The 19,603-nt window shown below is 40.5% G+C and overlaps 1 protein-coding gene across 11 annotated transcripts in view; it reads right to left on the minus strand.

Moving 5' to 3' along the window:
• Positions 1-18,509, minus strand: part of si:ch211-272n13.3 (ankyrin repeat domain-containing protein 26) — a 35,890-nt gene extending 17,381 nt beyond the window's left edge. For 9 of the 11 annotated variants that reach the window (XM_049574317.1, XM_049574312.1, XM_049574316.1 and 6 more), the window contains exons 1-21: positions 18,423-18,509; positions 17,011-17,299; positions 16,059-16,173; positions 15,736-15,909; positions 14,647-14,753; positions 14,412-14,549; positions 13,583-13,743; positions 13,132-13,168; positions 12,978-13,047; positions 12,847-12,898; positions 12,565-12,761; positions 8,303-8,492; positions 6,002-6,063; positions 5,596-5,695; positions 4,206-4,310; positions 3,680-3,735; positions 3,526-3,595; positions 3,387-3,431; positions 1,147-1,413; positions 956-1,057; positions 797-867 (exon numbers count right to left, since the gene is read on the minus strand). In XM_049574317.1, coding sequence (XP_049430274.1) covers positions 797-867; positions 956-1,057; positions 1,147-1,413; positions 3,387-3,431; positions 3,526-3,595; positions 3,680-3,735; positions 4,206-4,310; positions 5,596-5,695; positions 6,002-6,063; positions 8,303-8,492; positions 12,565-12,761; positions 12,847-12,898; positions 12,978-13,047; positions 13,132-13,168; positions 13,583-13,743; positions 14,412-14,549; positions 14,647-14,753; positions 15,736-15,909; positions 16,059-16,173; positions 17,011-17,210 — 2,319 coding nt within the window. In that variant the 5' untranslated portion in view covers positions 17,211-17,299; positions 18,423-18,509. Of the gene's footprint in view, positions 1-796; positions 868-955; positions 1,058-1,146; positions 1,414-3,386; positions 3,432-3,525; positions 3,596-3,679; positions 3,736-4,205; positions 4,311-5,595; positions 5,696-6,001; positions 6,064-8,302; positions 8,493-12,564; positions 12,762-12,846; positions 12,899-12,977; positions 13,048-13,131; positions 13,169-13,582; positions 13,744-14,411; positions 14,550-14,646; positions 14,754-15,735; positions 15,910-16,058; positions 16,174-17,010; positions 17,300-17,617; positions 17,928-18,422 lie in introns of those variants that run through there. The other 2 variants (XM_049574307.1, XM_049574313.1) reach the window with 2 other exon arrangements.
• Positions 18,510-19,603: the final 1,094 nt, after the last annotated feature.

Consider the following 19,603-nt stretch of genomic DNA (forward strand, 5'->3'; position numbering starts at 1 on the left):
ATGGCATGGGTGGACAAGGAAAAACACAAAACAGACAAGACAAAAATGCAAAAAAACAAGTTTGGACTCATGTCACACTTGGGGAGCAAGTTTGGACTTATGCATGTGGCACATAAAAAACAATACCCAAATCAATATGGAGGCATTTCAACATCACATTCTCATAACCCTTCTAATAATGTAAGCAAATTACATTCTAATTATATTTACCATTGCGTTATTAGGGATGAGTTAGAACTTCCTTGGCCTTTATGTGTTAAATTCTGACACAACCTGTGATTTCTGGCACAGCAAAGATTTTTGCCAAAGTCAGTCTGTCATGCTTATAAAATATGGAGCCATGTCCCACAAAGGCAAAAGCACATTTAACAATGCTTTACCCAGTTTTCCCCCAAATGTCTGGGATGACAGAAGGACCAATCTAGTGAGCCAAAAACTACAACAATGGGGAGTCACTGTTTTTGCCTAAATGGCTCCAAAGCACTGCTTTTTCACACGTTTCATCTGGAACTGGCCAGAGGGAAAACACAGGCTCTGAGGATTCCTAAAGCCTTGACAAGTAATGTCACAAACTAGATGACTTAGTAGATCCAATTTTATGTGATTAAAATTGGATTTTTCTAACATAACTCTACTTTGAAATGTGCACGTATTAACCAATACCTATGACTCAATGATGTCTTTCACTTTCCCTGTGACTAGGAGAGCATGAATGGCGATGTTGTGTCTGTGACAAAAATGCCAGGGCTAAAAATAAGGATTATGTTAGAGATGGTCTATTCAGAGTATTTCACACCTTTTGTTCCTGCTTGTCAGATGCTGCATTACTTCTACTGTCCCCTGCCATCGGTGAGAGCTCAGGGGAACCTAAGGAGACAGAGAGCCTTTATTTCAGAACACAGCGCATGTACACACAAATCTCTGTAGGCATACTCATAAGCCCACTGAGCCTTACCTGGTGTACCCACTGCCTGAAGCTCAGCTATGTTTTGCAGCTGATTGTCAGTTTTGGCTGTATTGGAAGGAGGTGTTGTGTTGTCTGGTTCCCAATCTGACTCTGAGAGCAATGCAAGAAAGAAAAAAATGCTGTAATAATATATGGATAAATATGTTTGCGAGACTGCAGAGGGACTTAATAGGCCTTACCCTCTTCACTCTCTGGTTTCTGAGGAACCATCGTTCTTGCTCGAGGTTGGGGCACAGGTTGAGGGGGTGTGCTGGGGGGCGGTGTCTTGTTGGAGCTAATGCTCCTCTGAGGTGTCAAGGGCGCTGCTGGAACAACGTCTTCATCCTGCTCTTTAACAGGTGGATAGGAGCATTCTGGGAACTCCTCAAATCCAGGGGAGGAGGCCAATCTGCGGCCAGGCAGGGTTCTCTTACTGGCAGTACTAGCTGAGTCCCAGTCTGATGCATCTGTGTCATGAACACAAGAAGCTGCAAGTCAGTGAACAAAATATGACACTAATGTTGCTAAGGATAGGAGGTCAGTTTACACTGGGACAACCACAACACCCAACAATGCCACCACAATGGAAAAGGTCTGGGATACACCGTAAAGCTACTGCACTCCACCAAACTGAAATCTCAAACGAGGAACTAAAGCTACCAGTGTATACAGTTCACTTTGTGTAATCAGCTAGCTCATGTTTACTGACCTGCTTTTTTAGCTTCAAAAAGTGTGATGACAGAAACATACAAAGGGTTGTGAAGTGAGTGTTGCATGTAAATAGACCACTTTAACCAAAATCTTAAAAAGACAGTGGCTCCTCAGTATTTGAAAGTGAAACTCCCATAACACAGACATTGCACCCTGTAAAGGATCCATGTGCATTAGGTTTAGGGGCAGACAGCGACATCAGGCTCCGATCAGACAGAGCCCATTTTGCAGGTTGCAAAATGTTCAGCGTACCGCACTGCCTGCCCCGATCAGAGAGAGCACTTTTTGGAGCTTGCTGCATCTTTTTTAAATTGTTTCTATGCAACCGACAAGTCACCCATCCCTTAATCTCTCAAGACAGATTCTGCAATTTACATTGTAGAATCTGTCGGCAGCCCTGTGTGAAAGACGACTGGGGGGGGGGGGTGGCTTTGAGTTTGAACGATGCTGTGCTTTAGCCAATCACAATGAAGGAGGCGTGGCCAAGACATGCAGGTGTCCCCAGGAAATGTGTACCTACAGAAACAGCAAGCTCCGCGTTCATAGCGACCGCTCCACCCAAAACGCTGTCTCGTCAAAGTGAAAAAAAATATTTTTTCCAGCGGATGTCTTAGTTACAACTAGGGATGCACCGAATATTCGGTAAAAAAACAAAACTGCTTTGCTAGCTCAATCATGATGTAAGATATCCGATGGAAAAAATATTTTATTCACGGACCGTTTATTGAGTTATTACCTTATTTTTATACAGTCTATGTTTACTACAGACACCTCTAATGCTAACGTTAACAGCTAACGGTTAGCCCAGCTAATCTACGATGTTATTATTGTTATTATTTACAAAACATGCACACAGAAATAGTAACGTTTGTTCAGTCATTGTGTTTATAGACTTAACAAACATCAGATTAGTCTACATGGTGATATAGTGACGTGAAAAATGTGATATATAGCTAAACTCTGCTGGTTTTCTACCCAAAGTATTTGTAAACAACACGGCGATTCCCTAGGGGCACCGCTGGAAGTGAAGGGCGTGAGGCCCCTGCACTTCCGTGAGTCAAAAAACTCCGGGCTGTGCCTCCAGAGGTAAAGGAAGAAAAAAAAAATGTTTTGTTTTTTTTTATTTTTTTTACTGATGGATTTCCAGATTGCCCCTCCCTAGCTTAACCACTCAAATCTGTACCTAAAAATCTGCATAAAACATAGATATGTGGAGGGCACTTGGGGAATGGACACAGGGAAATGGAGATCAGTGTGGGCACATGAGACCCTCAGGAAGAAGATAAATCACAGAGAGTACCACCAGCTTGTCCAGAAGCTTCGACTGGATGATGGTTGGGTCAAGGCTTATTTTAGGATGAGTTGGGGACAGTTTGACAATATGCAGTCAACTGTTAGGCCTAAGTACAGTTGTTAAAACATTAAAGAGAAGTTGAGGCTACAAATTGTGTCAACATTTTACACTACCACCTGTTGTCATCACCACAACAGAAGGCCCACTTTTTTTTTTAACTTGAGGCATATAGGACAGAAAAATGCAAAAAAACTTGGCAACACAAAAACAGCGAGCAAAACTCTTCACTCTCGTCGAAAACTAGTACAAAAAGCCGTCCCTGTTGCTAAAACATGCTCTGTCTGATCAGGGCTTTGGAAGATCCACTGCCTTCGGTCACATATACAAATCTGACAAATATTAGATCAAATTGGAGAATTCAATATTTCATCTTACCTTCAAGGTCATCAACATCACCCAGACCAAGCTCTTCCATTAAATCTGTCAAAGAGAAACAAAGTACCATGTTCAGAACAAACAGTATAAAATAAACAAATTCTTAGACCTACAGGGTGCTCCAGATTATTTTATTTACCTGTCTTTCGTTCGTTATCTCCTTCAAGTTTGCTCAAAACACGAAGTGGTTCCCACTTTGCCTTTTCAGTCTAGTAGAGAGGAAAAACATTGCTGTTTGATCCTAACAGATCATAATCCTTTTAACCTTCACCGCACGTAGTTGCTGAACCTACCTCTTTCTGTATAGTATCATCTTTATCAACATGTTCGCCTTCATTATTGTTTCCAGCTACAGACACAAGAGATAAGACATGTCAGGTTTGAGACAACACAATGAACTTCTTCTGTAAAAAAATACAAACAAAAAACAAAAAAAAACCAAACAAACAATATTCTGATGAAGCTGGATGAGTTTGCCAGAACATTGTAGGAAGCATTCCCATGCAAATGAACTCATGGTTAATTGGCATGAAGATACATGGTTAGGCATCAGATGCGCATAACTATTCCTCATTCGGGTTTTATGGGGACACAAGTCACAAGTGCTGCACTCACTTATTAATGTCATTTAAGCCAAAACCTGCTGAAACCAAGCAAGCTAAGAAGAACTTGTGGGCCCCAAATTTAGGGAAGTGAGATTCAAGAGTAGCAGGCAGGGTGTAGTAGTGTATGCTGCATGCATTCTCTTATGGTGATGGTCAGGGCCTCTGGTATGATTAACATGCTGTTTCTCAGACCTATGAGCCAAGACATTCATACCCTCTCCCTGGCTGCCTCTTGGCCTGCCTACACTCCCCCGAAGCTTTACGACTGCCATCCTATTGCTTCCTTCCCCTCTTAAAAAAGAGGGAATATACAACAAGTCTACAAAAGAAATGTCACATATAGACAGTTTCACTGGAATTGCATTGCTAGACATCTTGGGTCCACGTTTACTTGCTGTCAGCTGATGTCATTCACATAACATAAAAGAAGAAAAGGACATGATGTCAGTGACAGCGTTTGAGTTGTGCACTGGAGCCAGACTTTGGTGCCAGTTCTACTGGAGTCAATGAGGCGGCTATGGCAAGGCAAATCACACTTTCAACCATTATATCTTCAATTTTTTCACCTTTGACTAAAAAACAAATTTCAAAAACATACATTACATGATGTTGACTGATGTTTTTTATCTAAATGTGCGCATTCATTTTTCTTGTTATTGGTCTCCTAACAGATCATGGCTCTGTCTGTCAGCTGCATATAGCTCAACCCAGGCCCCTGTTGGGTCCAAGAAGAAGAAATAGACAGAGAGCTGCAGGGTTGGTGAGTGACAGCAAATGTTACAGCTTCTCAATTCTAATCTTTGTGTGTGCTGGCTAATAATATAGGCTATGGCTGGATGACTAACGTTAGTATGAACGTAAATGAGTGAGGCAAATTGAAAGGCACTGTGGCATATGGTTAAGTCCTAGTTTGGCAGATATTTACCAAACTCTTGAGTCCAGCCAGAATTCTAATCAGAGCCATTCATGCACTGAACTGATGACGATTGCAGTCTGGTCAGTGGTAACAGGTCAGACCTGCCCTGTTTGGTCATGTATCATGATGTAGCTTGGAGCAAACAGGGGCTTGAGTTGAGTTATGTGCAAAACTGAACACGCACATTCAGATAAACAAACATTAGTCAACATCGTTTAATGTGTCTTTCATTTTTTGTTTGAAGGATATTTTAGTTAAGGATGAAACAACAAAGATGAGTTATAATATGATTTGCCAGGCCTGCTCCATTGAGAGAGTACAAAACTTAAATGCCGTCACTGACGTCATGTCCTTTCCTTTTTATAGTTCCCTTGACTGCAACAGGAATTGAATTGGGACACATTTGGAGTGTTTACTTTTAACACTGTGAAATAGCCTACTGTTGAAAAGGATGTTTTAATTGATGTAAATTATACTGAATTGCACATTCTACATCATATTTTCACTAAAAACAGAAAGCTTGAACCATTGCTCACAAACGAAATTGGTGCATGCCCTCATACAGTAAAGCACATTTCTCTATGACCATGATTAAATAAAGTCACACTGTTTCTGCAGCATGAAATGGTGCCTGGAATGATTTGATCGCTTTGAAAACAAACCACAGAAATAAGTAAAGGTGACCTACTGTCTTTAGTCTCTTCTTTTACAGTGGACTGGTCTTCTTGATCCTGAGTATGCAAGCTTTGTTTTTCCTCATGCGGCATGTTGGAGTTTTCAGAGTGGGACTGAATGAGAAAAATCATTATGTAAGAATCTGTGTGGCAAACAGCCTGCCAGGTATCAACACTGACACATATGCCACATATTGAGTTTTTATTTTTCTTAACTTTCAGTCAAGTCATTTCAGTGTGAGTTTGTTGGGACTGTTTAACAGTGTCAGATGTTAGCTACTGCTGCTGTGTTAGCTCGTGCTAACCGGGCAAACACTGAACTGATGGAGACAGTCCTAGACAATCCACCCCAGACACAAATACAAATAGAATCTAATTCTGTGGGAAACACAAGGTATCCAAAATGTGTCTTTACTGTACCTCAGAGTCCCAAGAATCCTGCTCTTCCTCTCCTTTCTCTAGACCCAGCTCAGAAAGGAAATCTATTTCAACAAGATGTAGGTTCATTACAATGATATAACTGAAAAGCAATGGTAGTTGCAAAACATTTGATTTTACATTTGTGTTGCGTTGATTCAATTCAAAACAATTCTTTATGCCTCCCTACTTTTTCCTACTGCATGAAACATTCCACTAATAGTTACTACAGTTACTAAAAAGGCATTTTTGACCATTATTAAATCAAAGAACATCAAGAAGCAAAGTGGCATGTGTGTTGTCAGTAAAGCCCAGCATACACTGTACGATTTTTAAAATCTTGTTAATACCAGCTCACACTGTACGAGTGAATCGTCTGCAATGTGCGGTCAAAGCTCACGATTTATGTGCTCACACTGTATGTTCCGATCATCAAGCACGATCAGAGAGCTCACACTGTACGGGTGAAAACAGCTCGTCGGCCCCTGCTGACTGTCCTGCCCCTTGACAGCTGTCAATAAAGATACATTTGAAAGCTCCGATTTGTTCCGGAAATGCCGTTGTTGTCAACGAAGCAGGACAAGCGGTTTGCTTTGATGATTTGCGCTATACTGTGTGCCGAAACATCCAAAAAGAAGAGACGTTGGCGCATATGGACTCGCAGATGGCTTGAGAGACATGGACAGTGTGGTTTGTCCATTTTACAACGAGAGTTGGAGGTAAGCCGGCTACAGCCGGGTGCACCCTCTGTGTGTGTGTGTGTGTGTGTGTGTGACATGTCAGAAATTTGTCCGACCGTGGATCTGGAACAGATGATCGGCCCTAGCCACCCCCCCTCCGGTACACTGCACAGCAAAAGACGCACAACAAAGTGGAAATCCGGCCCGAGCGTCGGCAGGTGGTGCGTCTCAAAAATCGGGTCAAATCCGGTCAAAAATCGTACAGTGTATGCTGGGCTTAAGTTGTTCAAGGTAGCCATAGTCACAGAACTGTGATTAATAGATAGACTAGTCCATACCCATTGAGTACAGCATACCATACCATGACTTAGTCATACCAAAAATTAGGGAAAAAAACAACAACATTTGGCCACAGGGGGAGCCACAGCGATTGGTCACATTTTAGCCATTTTTAAGCATTTTTCTGTTGTTATAGCGCCACCCAGTTGCCAATTAGAGTTAAATTTCTCCAGTCACCTTGAGGCGTCCTGTTCTACATATCTACCAAGTTTAGTAAAAATCCATATGGCTGTTAGGCCTAGATAAGAAATTAGCTCTCTAGCGCCCCCATTTTGTTTGATGGGGTCAATAATGGAGGGGTCCCCTCAGATTATGTGTGGTCATATGCCTACAAAGTTGCGTGGTGATGGGTGAAACCCTTGAGATGTTATACACCTTTATGTGATGAGCCACGCCCTCCGCAATATTCATTGCCTTATAGAAGCTCAGTTTTAGTAAGTTTTCCAACTTTTGCCAAGAGGGAACTTTAGATATTGGTCCCTAGATTATGTTCACCCAGTTTCTTGCAGATCAGTCAAACTTCCTAGGTAGAGATCGATTTGAAGTGTTTTTCAAAAAATTCAAAATGGCGGAAAATCTATATAACCAAAGTTATGGGTCCTTGAGGCAAATTTGTTCCTCGTGAGGAGAGGCATCTCTGTGCAAAGTTTCATGTCTCTACGACATATAGGGCATGAAAAATGCCCATTCAAACTTCACAATTTCAATCGATTGCTATAGCGCCCCCCCTTTGGCCAACTGATGTAATATTGCTTCATTCGCATCCTCCCATGACCCTCTACCACTGTGCCAAATTTCACATGGATTGACCAAGTCAGTGAGGAGAAAAACGTGGAACAGACACACAGAGTTTTCGTCATTATATAGTAAGATCAGATAGATGGATACTAATTAATACGAATTAATTCACACACGATCAAAGAATAGAAACTTAAGAAATAAAAGTAAACAAAGCAGTAAAGTTATCGCTTGACCCCCAGAACTACTACAGAGAGCTGTGACAACTGTAAATAGTAAACAGGGCAGGTATTGCAAATGAAAGGTGATTAAATTAAAGCGTAAAAACAGTGCTATAATACTGATAACTATGGACAATACAAAATACAAATTGAAGATAAATATATGGACAAATACAAAGGCAAATTGTGTATAACGTTAACAAAGCCAGTAACTTACAGTCAAGGAAAGTTGATTAAAACTAAATACAGATAGTATACGTTGAGGTGTTGTACATTTCTGAGAAGCACATGCAGTTGTTCAGAACATCGATAATTGATTTTCATACCTCTTTTCTTATCTTTAGAGACTTCTGTCTCAGGAGCAGCTGAAGTGGCGTCAAGGGGCTCTCGACTCTCTTCGGGTTGATCATTTTCATCTGAGACATTTTCTTCCTCCTCTTCCTCTTCCTCCTCATCATCATCATCTTCCTCCTCATCTTGGTCATTATCATCCTCATCCCCAGTGGAATCTTCTTTCTGTGTTTAAAAATAGTTGTATACTCATATTCATGTTCTTTTTTTTTTTTTTTTTTAACTTATTTTTTATTTAAACAACCAACAGACATACACCAGTAACTTGCCACAATCATCACATTTTCCCCTTCATCAGTCCTTTCATTTGAAATGTCCTTTTTTTTTCTTTTTCTTCCTCTCTCCCCCACCCTCCTCCCTTAATCCAGTCCTTGTTATAATAGTTTGAAAAACGGAAATATGCCTCACTTCACAAATACAATCAATGCCATCTCCTAGCTCAGATAAGAAACTCCACAATCAGAGCTAATAATGCTAGAAATAATAAAAAGGGAGGGGGTGTTAAGTATAAATAAATATAAATAATATTTAAATAAAAATAAAATAATAAATAAAAAAAAAAAAAAAAAAATACCAAATACCATATCCAAAATGAGTGAATCATAAATCCATGAATCCGTAAATCAAACCTCAGGAATACATCACTGCAATATCAGAGGCAACACAGGCATCCATCTCTTTAAAAATTTTTCTTTTTGAAGTCGAACAGCATAGGTGATTTTTTCCATTTCATAGATTTCATATACCTTCAAAATCCAATCATTATATGAAGGGGGTTCAATTTTCAACCACCTAAATGTGATACACTTAATGGCCATGCTAGTAGGATTTGTAACAAATATACATTATTTCGACCAGTAACCCTTCTGGTATTATACCTAGGAGAACCACCATGGGATCTTTAGGTATTTCACGATGAAAAATTTCTTTTAAAGCGTCAAAAACCTCCTTCCAATAATCCTCTAGTTTTGGACATGACCACATTATATGAGTATGGTTTCCTATGTGCTGTCCACATTGCCTCCAACATTTATCTGATCCTGTTTGATTCCATTTAGCTATTATATGTGGGGTCTGAAATACCTTGTTATAATTTTCCACCTAAACTCTCTCCAAATATTAGAACTGGTCACTGAATGTGCTTCCTCACACCCCTGTGTCCAAGTTTCAATTGGGATAATTGCACCAAATTCGATCTCCCATTTATCTTTAATATGCAAAGTATTATTTGGGTCCATGGATGAAAATATAGTATATACTTTGGAAATTACTCGTTTAATATTGTGATTTGATTGTATTTCCTGGAGAAACAGCTCAAGCTGAGAGGGGTTTTTAACTTTTTCATATTCTTGATGTGTTGTTAGAAAATGTCTCAATTGCAGGTATCTATAAAAATTAGTTTGTGGAAGTTTAAAATCATTTCTCAGTTGTTCAAAAGATTTAAGATCCCCTTTAGAAAACATTTGGTGTAGATACCTAAGACCATATTGATACCAGTTTTTGAAACCCATATCGCTTTGAGATGGTATAAAGTCCCCCAGATATCCTAACTCAGATACGGTAGATAGTTTCTTTGGTAAATTAAAGAATACTTGTATAGTTTTCCAAATTTTTAATGTCATTTTTGTCCACACACCCATCTGGATACTCTTCAAGGGTAGATCTAAAAAGAGAACAGTCTTTATTGGTACTGAGCATAAGCTCTTTTCGATATTAATCCACCTGGTATGTACCTGATCCTCCAACCAATATTCATGTTCTTTTAAATGTACTTCTACTAGTGCCTGTGTCCTCAAAAGGCCTCTCACATGAAAGGAACAGCAAATTTGGAACAAGCATTTGAAAAAATGAGTGTGATGAAAGTGTTTGAGGTGCTTGAAGAGACTGCACTACATTTCAGAAACTGCTATACTACAGCTAAAAACTACCAGTTGTGTTCCTGTTTTACCTGAACAACAGGCTCCTCAATATTTCTGAGCTCTTGACCTCTCATGCCTATGCTCTCGGCCTCATCAGGCGAGTCTAGATCAACATCATCGATGTCAGTCTGAGGTAACGCTTCATCAGACAATGTGTTTGCGTCTGAATCTCGGTGTTGACCAGCGATGGAAATCTTTTCCCTTATTGGTTCTTCATTGAGGTCATCTGTCTGGGGGACGATGGCACTTCTATTTTCAAGTGGAACATATGCAGTTAGTCTAGCCTCATCTTCATCGTCATCATCAGACACTTTGACTGTGGCGCTGGTGAAATCGTACTGCAGCTTTTCATCCTGGCTGTCAGAGTCCTCACTAGTCTCATCGTCTTGGCTATCTTTCTTAACACCCGCCAGCTTTTCCTCCTCCAACTCATTATCTTCTGGAGACTCATCCTCTCCATCAATAACAGACTGAGGAGCCTTTTCATCGTCTTCGTCTTCCTGTAACTTCTTGTCTATTGCACTTGCGGGCCTCGACTTGGTCGGGATAGAATCATATGCCTTCAAGACATTACCACAGGCCTCAACTTCATCATCTTTTGTCACCATTGCCTTCTGCTTTTCTGACTGATCACTTTCGTCTTCATCGTCCCAACTGCTATCATCACCTTTCTCATTCTCTGAGTCTAATTTTCCTTCAATTTGTGATGACTTGCCAATTGATTCAACATTATCGTTATCTAGTATTTGGCTTCTGGTTGTTTTTTCTTCCTCGTGTACTGATGACACAGCAGGAGAGGGGTCATTTGACTCTTTCTCAGTACTTTCTTTATCTTCTTCCCCAGAGCCACCAAAACACTGCTGCTCTCCAGCGTCCTTTGCTGTTACAATATGTGTTTCAGAAACTGGTGACTGTACGTCAGCTTTAGTTAGGGAGCCATCATCATTTTGGTCATTCTTTTCAGAACAAGAATCCCACTCTGATTCATCCACTGTTGCTTCTGATGGTCTGTTTTTGGCCTGAGGAGTGCTTGTTGAACATAATCCCAAAGAGGGCACAGGTTCATCTATCACTTGCTGAGGTGAGACACATTTTGGAGATGGTACAACTGCTGATGAGGAATCCCATGAGGTGTCCCGGTGGTCTTCATTTGGCTGAGGTTGTGAGCATTTCGAGTGCAGTGTTGCTTCTGCTTCTGGTTGTAAATCTGATGCTTGAACGTCATCTTCCTGATCAAGCATCCCATCGTTTACATCTTCTTCTTTGGGTTGGTCAGCATCACTGTCCTCTAATGAGGAGCCCCATGAGGATCTGCGTTTCCCCTCTTTGAGAGCGTCTTTATTTGATCCAGTAGTATCTTCAGCAGTGGAGGAACCATCTGTATTTTCGACACCATCCTCTGGCACATTTTTTCGATTGGCGAGTACGGTGCTGCGACCAAATCTTCCTCTTTGATTATCCTCTTCATCGCCACTGTTTTGGTTATTGCTCCAAGAGTCATCATCATCCTTTTCCATCTCTTCAAACTCTTCCTCCTGAACCCCTGTTGGTGAAAGGGTTTCTCTGGGGCGTCTGGATGGTGTGGGGCATCCTGGCGATTCCAGACTGCATTCCTTCCCAAGACTGTCATCTTCATCAGAGAATTTAGACTCTACCCTAATGGCTGACACGACACAATCCTCCTCTAAATCCAATGTTGCTGGCAGTGCATAACCTGCTGTTCCAGGTGGGGCTTCATTTTTTTGAGTCTCTGTTTTGGCATCTTTCTCTGAGGCATCTACAGTCTCACCTGCAACACCAGGACTAGTTTCACTGTTGTGAGAGATGTCAGTACCAGGTTTGTTTTGAGCATCAGCACTGTCAATGATCTTAAGGGCACCTGTAACAGAGGGTTTTTGCGTATCTTCAAATTCAGTAGTGTTGGCTTGGACAGAAGCCACACACTTGTCACTGTCCTCCTCCTCCTCCTCACATTCATTATCTTCTTCCTCCTCTTCTCCATCATCCTCTTCACTTTCCTCATCATCATCTTCATCATCATCTTCCTCTTCCTCCTCTTCTTCGTCATCATCCTCATCTTCATCATCGTCATCATCATCCTCCTCTTCTTCTTCTTCTTCTTCTTCTTCTTCCTCTTCTTCCTCCTCAGAGTCCTCACCTTCTGGGCTTCCCTCTGGAGAGTCTGATCTTGCTTTACTACTTGAGGGCTGTTTGCTTTTATCCTGCTCGTCTGCTTGTTATAAGCATTTGTGGGAAAAAATAAAAGGAGAGACAGATGTCACAGAAATGCAAGAGGCAAAGATTCGGCACAAATATACCTTTCTGTAGCTCGGAAGAGGAGATGAGGTCATCTGGGGTGCTTTGAAAAGGAAGGAAACAGGAGAGGGATCTACTGGGAGCTGTGGAGCTTTGCTGGATGGTAAAGCCTTTGGAAGGGATGGGATTCTCTGGACTCTATTATCACTCTCTGGCTCTGATTCTGTACCACTCAGCGATCTGTCAGGCAGTGCAGAAGCTACAGGGTAAGGAGGGATAAAAGATTATTACCACAAACTACGGAGGGACACCAACAGTGAATACAGTTAAAAGTGTATCAGTACCTTCTCCTCTTTTAGATGCAATCATTTTCCTGAGGTTTACCTTCTGTGGTTTCTGAAAGACAGCATTTCAAATGAAGGCCAGAACAAAACGTAGGGAAAACACACTTTACAAGAAAAATAGCAGCACCAACCTTTTCGATTAAAGCTGATTCATCATCATCTTCTGATGAAGGCCATTCATCTGCAGCACTTTTTGAAACACTAAGGGGGCAAGAAGAATGGTTAGAGCTGAGAAGCCAATTGTAATTGTTAGTTGCAGATCACAAGAAAAAATATTGTGCTCACCGACTTAATGACTCGGACTGAGAATTGTCTTCAAAATCTGCAACAAAGCAGAGGAACTTATTTTCAGTCTCAAATGAATCAGGTTTTGAAAGGCACATGTCATATCTTGAGGGCATCTAAATCTTAAAATGCAGATGAAAGTATGATGCTCAAAGTACTACAATCTAAGCAGCCTGAAAGGGCCTTTCCTGAAAACAGGAAAAGGTTAATTATCTATCCTTGGTAACTGTTAATGACCTTTACTGGCACGAAACTGATGGCTTTTAACTAAATTCACTCAAAAAGCTCATCTAAGCAAAGTAATACCTCCCCCTGCTTCATTTGCTCCATGCTCTAGATCCAGTCAGGAGGTTATGCATGAGGAATAAACCAAATAATCAAAGTCAATAATGAATAGTCACAATAACTACCACTTTCATTCACTGTGCTATGTAAAGAAAACAAATCTTACCATCTTTGTCAGTGGCTGGTCCTCCCAAGGAGAAGCCTGCTTCAACATCTTGGGAAGGACTGCCCAACAGTGTTTTTTTATTCTTTTTGCTCGGACCTTGATGTGATAGTGAGGGTCCATCATTCCTCTGGGTACTGTGCTCAATGATCAGGAGGGAACAACTACAAGAGAGTTGAGACAGTGGAAATGTCATAATGTCATAAGCCTTAACAAGACTAACCAATGAATTATCAAAAGAAATGATCCATTTGTCGACTTTGGTTGTTTGTTTCAGTTCTGTGTTTCACTCACACACAGCAAATACATACATTACAAAGCACTAGGGGTGTAACGGTATGTGTATTCAGCCTGAACCATTAGAAACCAGACATTTGGTTCACTGTGCAACATGTGCTCAGTACGCCCTGTAACCCAAACAGGCTTCCTTAAACTTGCATCATAGAGAATACCAAATTTAAGCAAATGTTCAAAGTGCTTGAGCTCAGCTACAATGTGCCATTTTATGTTGAATTTAGTCAGTCCATTGTGTCAGTCTTATGATGGAGCATTACTTTTACATTACATACTGACATTTTTTTTTCTTCATGACAATTTGCCAGCATTAAAGTCCATTTAATCTTACAGTAAGAGTTACAGCCAATTAGCACTGGCATTTTTGGGGGTTTACCTTGCTGTACCAAACATGTACCAAACTGTGACCCCATAACCAAGGTACATACTGAATCATGAATTTTATATTTTTCTATTGAATTTGTACCGTTACACCCCCACAGAGCACATGCCACAGTTGGAACATACAGTAGGCGCAAAGAAAAGGAGCACAGCTTACGGATGATGCCCATTCATCACTGCGTAGTCATCAGCCGACCATCCTTTGGTATCCTTTAGTGTGATATCTGCATCAAACCGCAAGAGCAGCCGCAACATACCAATTTGTCCATTACCAGCAGCTATCATTAATGGGGACCTGCAGGTAAATCAATGACAGCAACATGAGCAACTGTGAAGAATAATATCAGCGACATTAAGATTATTGGAAGTGTATCACATTTTTTAGTGCTGACCTTTGGCTTTGGTCCATAAAATTTACACCAGCACCCTCCTTGAGGAGAAACTCAGCCATCTCGATATGGTCCTCGCGGACTGCCACCGTCAAGGGTGTGAATCCCTCCTATAAATGAAGTCACATTCAGCAACCTTATTCAATGGATGACAGGTGTCATCAGAACAGAAATAATTATAATACACTCTATCTCAAGCATCATAGGTAGCAGAAGCATTTTGCTACTTTAGTTTTTAATATATTTTTTTGTACTTTTTCCTTTACAAGATTTTTACTGTAGCCTGCAGACACATGTCACTGATGCCATTACAATACTGTATATCCAGACATATAATAAGCACAAAACATCTTTCTCCCTGCAATTATTTTGGCTCATAATAGAAAAAAAAGTACAAGCGTGTACCCTTAAAATATTCATGATGGCTCTGGTGTATTTTGACATGCCCTGCCATGCCTGTTGTTGGGAGCAATACCATTTATTTTGTAAAACCAACTGACACTAAGAGGTCCTCCACTATTGGCCATCATTGGATATTGCAATAAAGACTGCTATTGTGATAAACAGTAATGAGCTGTGATGACTGTTAATACTTTTTTTATCAAGACAATTGAAGGGTTAGGGCTGCAACTAACAGAAAATAGTGAAAAATGCCCTTTGTAATTTCCCAGAGTCCAAGGTGACATCTTCAAATAGTATGTTTTATCCACCCAGCAATCGAAAAATTCAAAGCTATTCAGTTTATTATGAAGATGTATGACAAAGCACCAAACTGTCAGATTTAAGAAGCATTCAACCAGGAAATGTTTGGCCTTTTTGGTTAAAAAATTACTAAAAATGATTACTCAATTATCAAAATAGTTGCCAATTAATTTTATGTAAACTGACCAATTGATTAATCAATTAATCTTTTCAGCTCTATAGAGGGACATGTCAGATATTGTCCAACCCTTTTCATCTTCGCTGGAGCCTATCACAGTTCAATTACATGTATGGTAAAATGATACTAGGTCTGTATTTGAAGATCATCCTGATGTTTGGCCTAAGGCTAACGAATTGTACTGTGGCAGACAGACAGACAGACAGAATCACCTTATTTTGTGCATTGATGTCAGCCTCATGCTCCAGCAGCAGGACAGCAGTGGAAATGGATGGAATGTTTGCTGCTAAATGTAGGGCTGTATTGCCATTGATGTCCACCAGGCTCGGCTCGGCATGATTCTCCAGCAGTATGTTCACACAGCGCTCATGCTGGCCCTGCACTGCCTGATACAGTAGAAAGATCGACATGAATGCAGAGGCCTGAATAAGGCTTGAAGCAATGTGTGAGGAGAGTAGCCAGCTATGATCATCACAACGTATATAACTTTAAATGAAGAATCACTCTGTGGTGGAGTCTCATCATCCAGGATTACCTTCATTAAGGCGGATCTATTTTGATTGTCGCATAGGTTAAGCTTGGCTTTGCTCTCAACGAGGAACTGCACCACCTCAGCATGTCCACTGGCGCAGGCAATGTGAAGTGCAGTTCTGTAACAGCAAAGAAGAGAGTTCTTGTTCTTACTAGAACATTTCCACAGATCTTTACAAGGGTTTTGCAGCTATTTAAAACCTAGGCCTCCATTCTCCATTCTTCCATCTACATTACTTCTTGTCTTATAAGTGCCATTACTTCACAGAAGAGCAAGACATACTATAGATCAATGATATATCTCAAGCAATTTTGTAAATTGCCTCAAGTGCTATACGTGCACCACTCACTTACTTCTGACAAACACTAATTGTAAATGGCAACTTGATCCTACCTTGAAACATAAGTAGAAAAGAAACAATGGGGTGTCATGCACATTTTACTTGGTGCTTAAAACAGCTGGCAGTTTGTTGCAGACAGTAAAAAAATACTAAGCAGTATTTAACCACAATCCAACTTTACTACGGGAAAAAAAATCATAATATACTTAACAATATACCATAGAGCTGCCACGTGCCCTTGCAATACAATTATTTAAAAAGTGATTTGTTATTTCCAAAGAACAAGGCAGAGATCCATCTGTATGGCTGCATTAATTTTTGGGGAGACAGTTTGGCAGATTTTTATTTAATTCAACTAATGTGGCAAAGCGATCCCCAAACTTTATCCTTTAACAATTAGTCAAGGGTCAATAAAGGACAGACTCTACTATGTACTAAAGAAAAAGTGGAAAAGGCTCCATAAATATGTGCTCAGGAAATATAGACAAGAGTATAGCACAGATAGAGGTCATGACATTTTATTTAGCCATTCACCTGGACTGCATTACCAAGGTACATTGCAGTCAGCAAAAACACTTCCAAGGATGTGACAACAAGTGCTTTCCTCACACTTACCTGTTCTCCTTATCAAGCTGATTGATATCATTCTTTTTAGCAAGCTGCTTCAACTTGGCCAAATCACCCACTGAGGCAGCCTTGTGAACCTTCCCGAGGTCCTTCTCTTTCAAATCGTAGCCAACAGAGAGCACACTCCCATTGTCAGGAGTGCCGGACGGGTGTTTCTTTTTCTTAGTAAAGCTGAATATCTTCTTCATTGTACCAGGCAGCACAGCATTGCTTTTGCACCGTCACTACCTGCCACTCATCAGGCGCTGGAGGATCACCACAGGCGGCTCTCCCATCCCTACGGATAAGACGTACAAAGCGGATTAGCCTATAAAACTGTGCTGAGAGCACTGCGATGTTTCTTCATATAAAGACACAAATTAAGTGCCACAAATACTGTTCCTCACACGGTGATATGCAGTGAGCTAGTCAACACATACACGGCATAGTGATCAGCTGCATATGAAGGGAGATAATAAACATAGCGTTTACTATGTAATAACTTCTATGTAACGTTAGGCAACGGTAAAAACACATAACACAACTGTCATGCTAATAGCAGCGATTCAGTGGAGGCTAACTAAGCTACATGCAGTCTCATTTGTTTTGACCATACCGTTCACCGGGACGTCCTCTACGTTAATTAGCATCAAAGCATGTTAACGTTTCATCATTACGATTGTAATGCGATTAAGATGCATGGAATCGAGAATGTCCGAATTGGATAACGTTAACGTTACTCTGGGTTGTTTGTAACACCGTAGTTAGCGTTATACCTTGTGGCTTGTAACCATGGTAACTGACTGCACAAATGGTATGCTAACGTCACGTTAGTTGCCAAAGGTTATCCAATTTGGTGCCTTTTCGAAAACCAGAAACTCAAGTTTTATTGGTGCTGTTATGCAATAAACACTGCTAAATCTACTACTGGAGAAACAAAAGAAAAACATAACGTTTTTGCCAATGTAAAAACTATTCTGATATTCTGGATTATTTGTTGCCCAGCAACCTAGCTTCAGTTGGCTCCGTGCTGCGCCTCCCACGTCGTCACTTTACAAATACAGCAAACCGCCACATTTAAACCGGATTTGTAGCAGAGGCGAGCACAGCGGGGACCGTCGCGACAGCTCACTGTAGTTTGCAAGACTCGGTTCGGTTAATAGACACTTGTGGTGTTCTTCCCACAAGCGAGCAGGAGTCGGTAGCTAATGCTAACTAAGGTGAAACAAACTTAACCCTGCTAACGCAATGCTAAGTAGCAAACGCTAAAAATCAAAGCCGAGGTGGTTGCTGAGTTACTAAGAGCCATAACTTGAGATAGATAAATACAAAGGAGCTGCGTGCGGGCACAAAACTCTAATTCACGCAAACGTGTGTGTAATTAATGCTTACTAATACAGTATTTCAATTCAAACACTAACCTGTTGATTGTCGGAGTCAGACCGCTATCACAGAGAGCTAAAGCTAACGAACGTACGCTCAGAAAAACCTGCTGGCTGCTGAGTTTTTAAAGAACCAATCAGAAATGAGTTCGCAGCAACGAATGCTTTCTCTGACCAATGGGCGGCTTCAGTCTGTATAAAAGGTTGGTTTACAAGTCACTGAGGGTTGTATGGAAGAGAAGCAGACTTGTTGTGTAATGGCTGATGTTTACCACTTGATGGTGATCTTTGTCTTGAAATCGCGTTAATAGAACCTACAGATGCAAAACAACCCCTTTCCGTACATGTTAAAATAGTGAGTCAAAAAGAGGACATTACAATCTAGTAGGTAATTGGATTTTTTTTTAGATTTAGGCATGTAAAACTGGTTTTAAATGTTAAAAACAGGAATCCCGGCAATGTGCTGATTCAATGCAACAAGCATACAGTAAGCGGTAGGCAGGGGCTTTAAAATTGGTTGTGGCAGAGATCAAACCTGTTTTGTTTTGTTTTCGGTAAGCCCTTCACCCAGTCTCTTTTCCCATTTAATTCGAGGAGTAGGAATGGAGTACAAGAGGGCTGGTAATTACTTGGAATTAATAGCAAGAAACTAAAAAAAAAGCTCTTTGTGAATCCGAGGAGGACTCACACCTGCAGCATAAAAGAAAGACACCAATTAGAGATATCACTTTCCATGTTTTTGATTAAATCACATGCAGCTCTAACACTAATTGTCGTGACAGTGCTGATTATATGATCCAAAAAAAGATCCATCCTCATTTACACCCTAGCATAGTAGAGTCACATTGTGCATACTTAAGTATCACATGTAAGCAACAAAAGGCATGATATTTATATATACACAGAGGAAGTTAGGATTCCAGGTGCAATAAGATGTTCAGTAAGCAGATGCCATATCAGGAACACAGAAATCAACTGCAATATTCCAGCAATAAATACTACCTTTGCAATGTTAGATACAAAAATGTAACATAGGTTTGACAACATGTAAATTGTAGTCAAGTCTGCTGCCATATTGTAAGATCTTTCCAGTGCAATACCTTATATAATACAATCCAGCACAACATCAGTCTATGTCCTCAAAACTTGCTTTTTTAAAGATCCTTTTGGCCTTTTGTATCGTATAACTTTGCCTTCATTAGATAGCACAGATAGACAGG

Source organism: Epinephelus fuscoguttatus, linkage group LG4 (assembly GCF_011397635.1).
Source record: "Epinephelus fuscoguttatus linkage group LG4, E.fuscoguttatus.final_Chr_v1".
NCBI lineage: Eukaryota > Metazoa > Chordata > Actinopteri > Perciformes > Serranidae > Epinephelus > Epinephelus fuscoguttatus.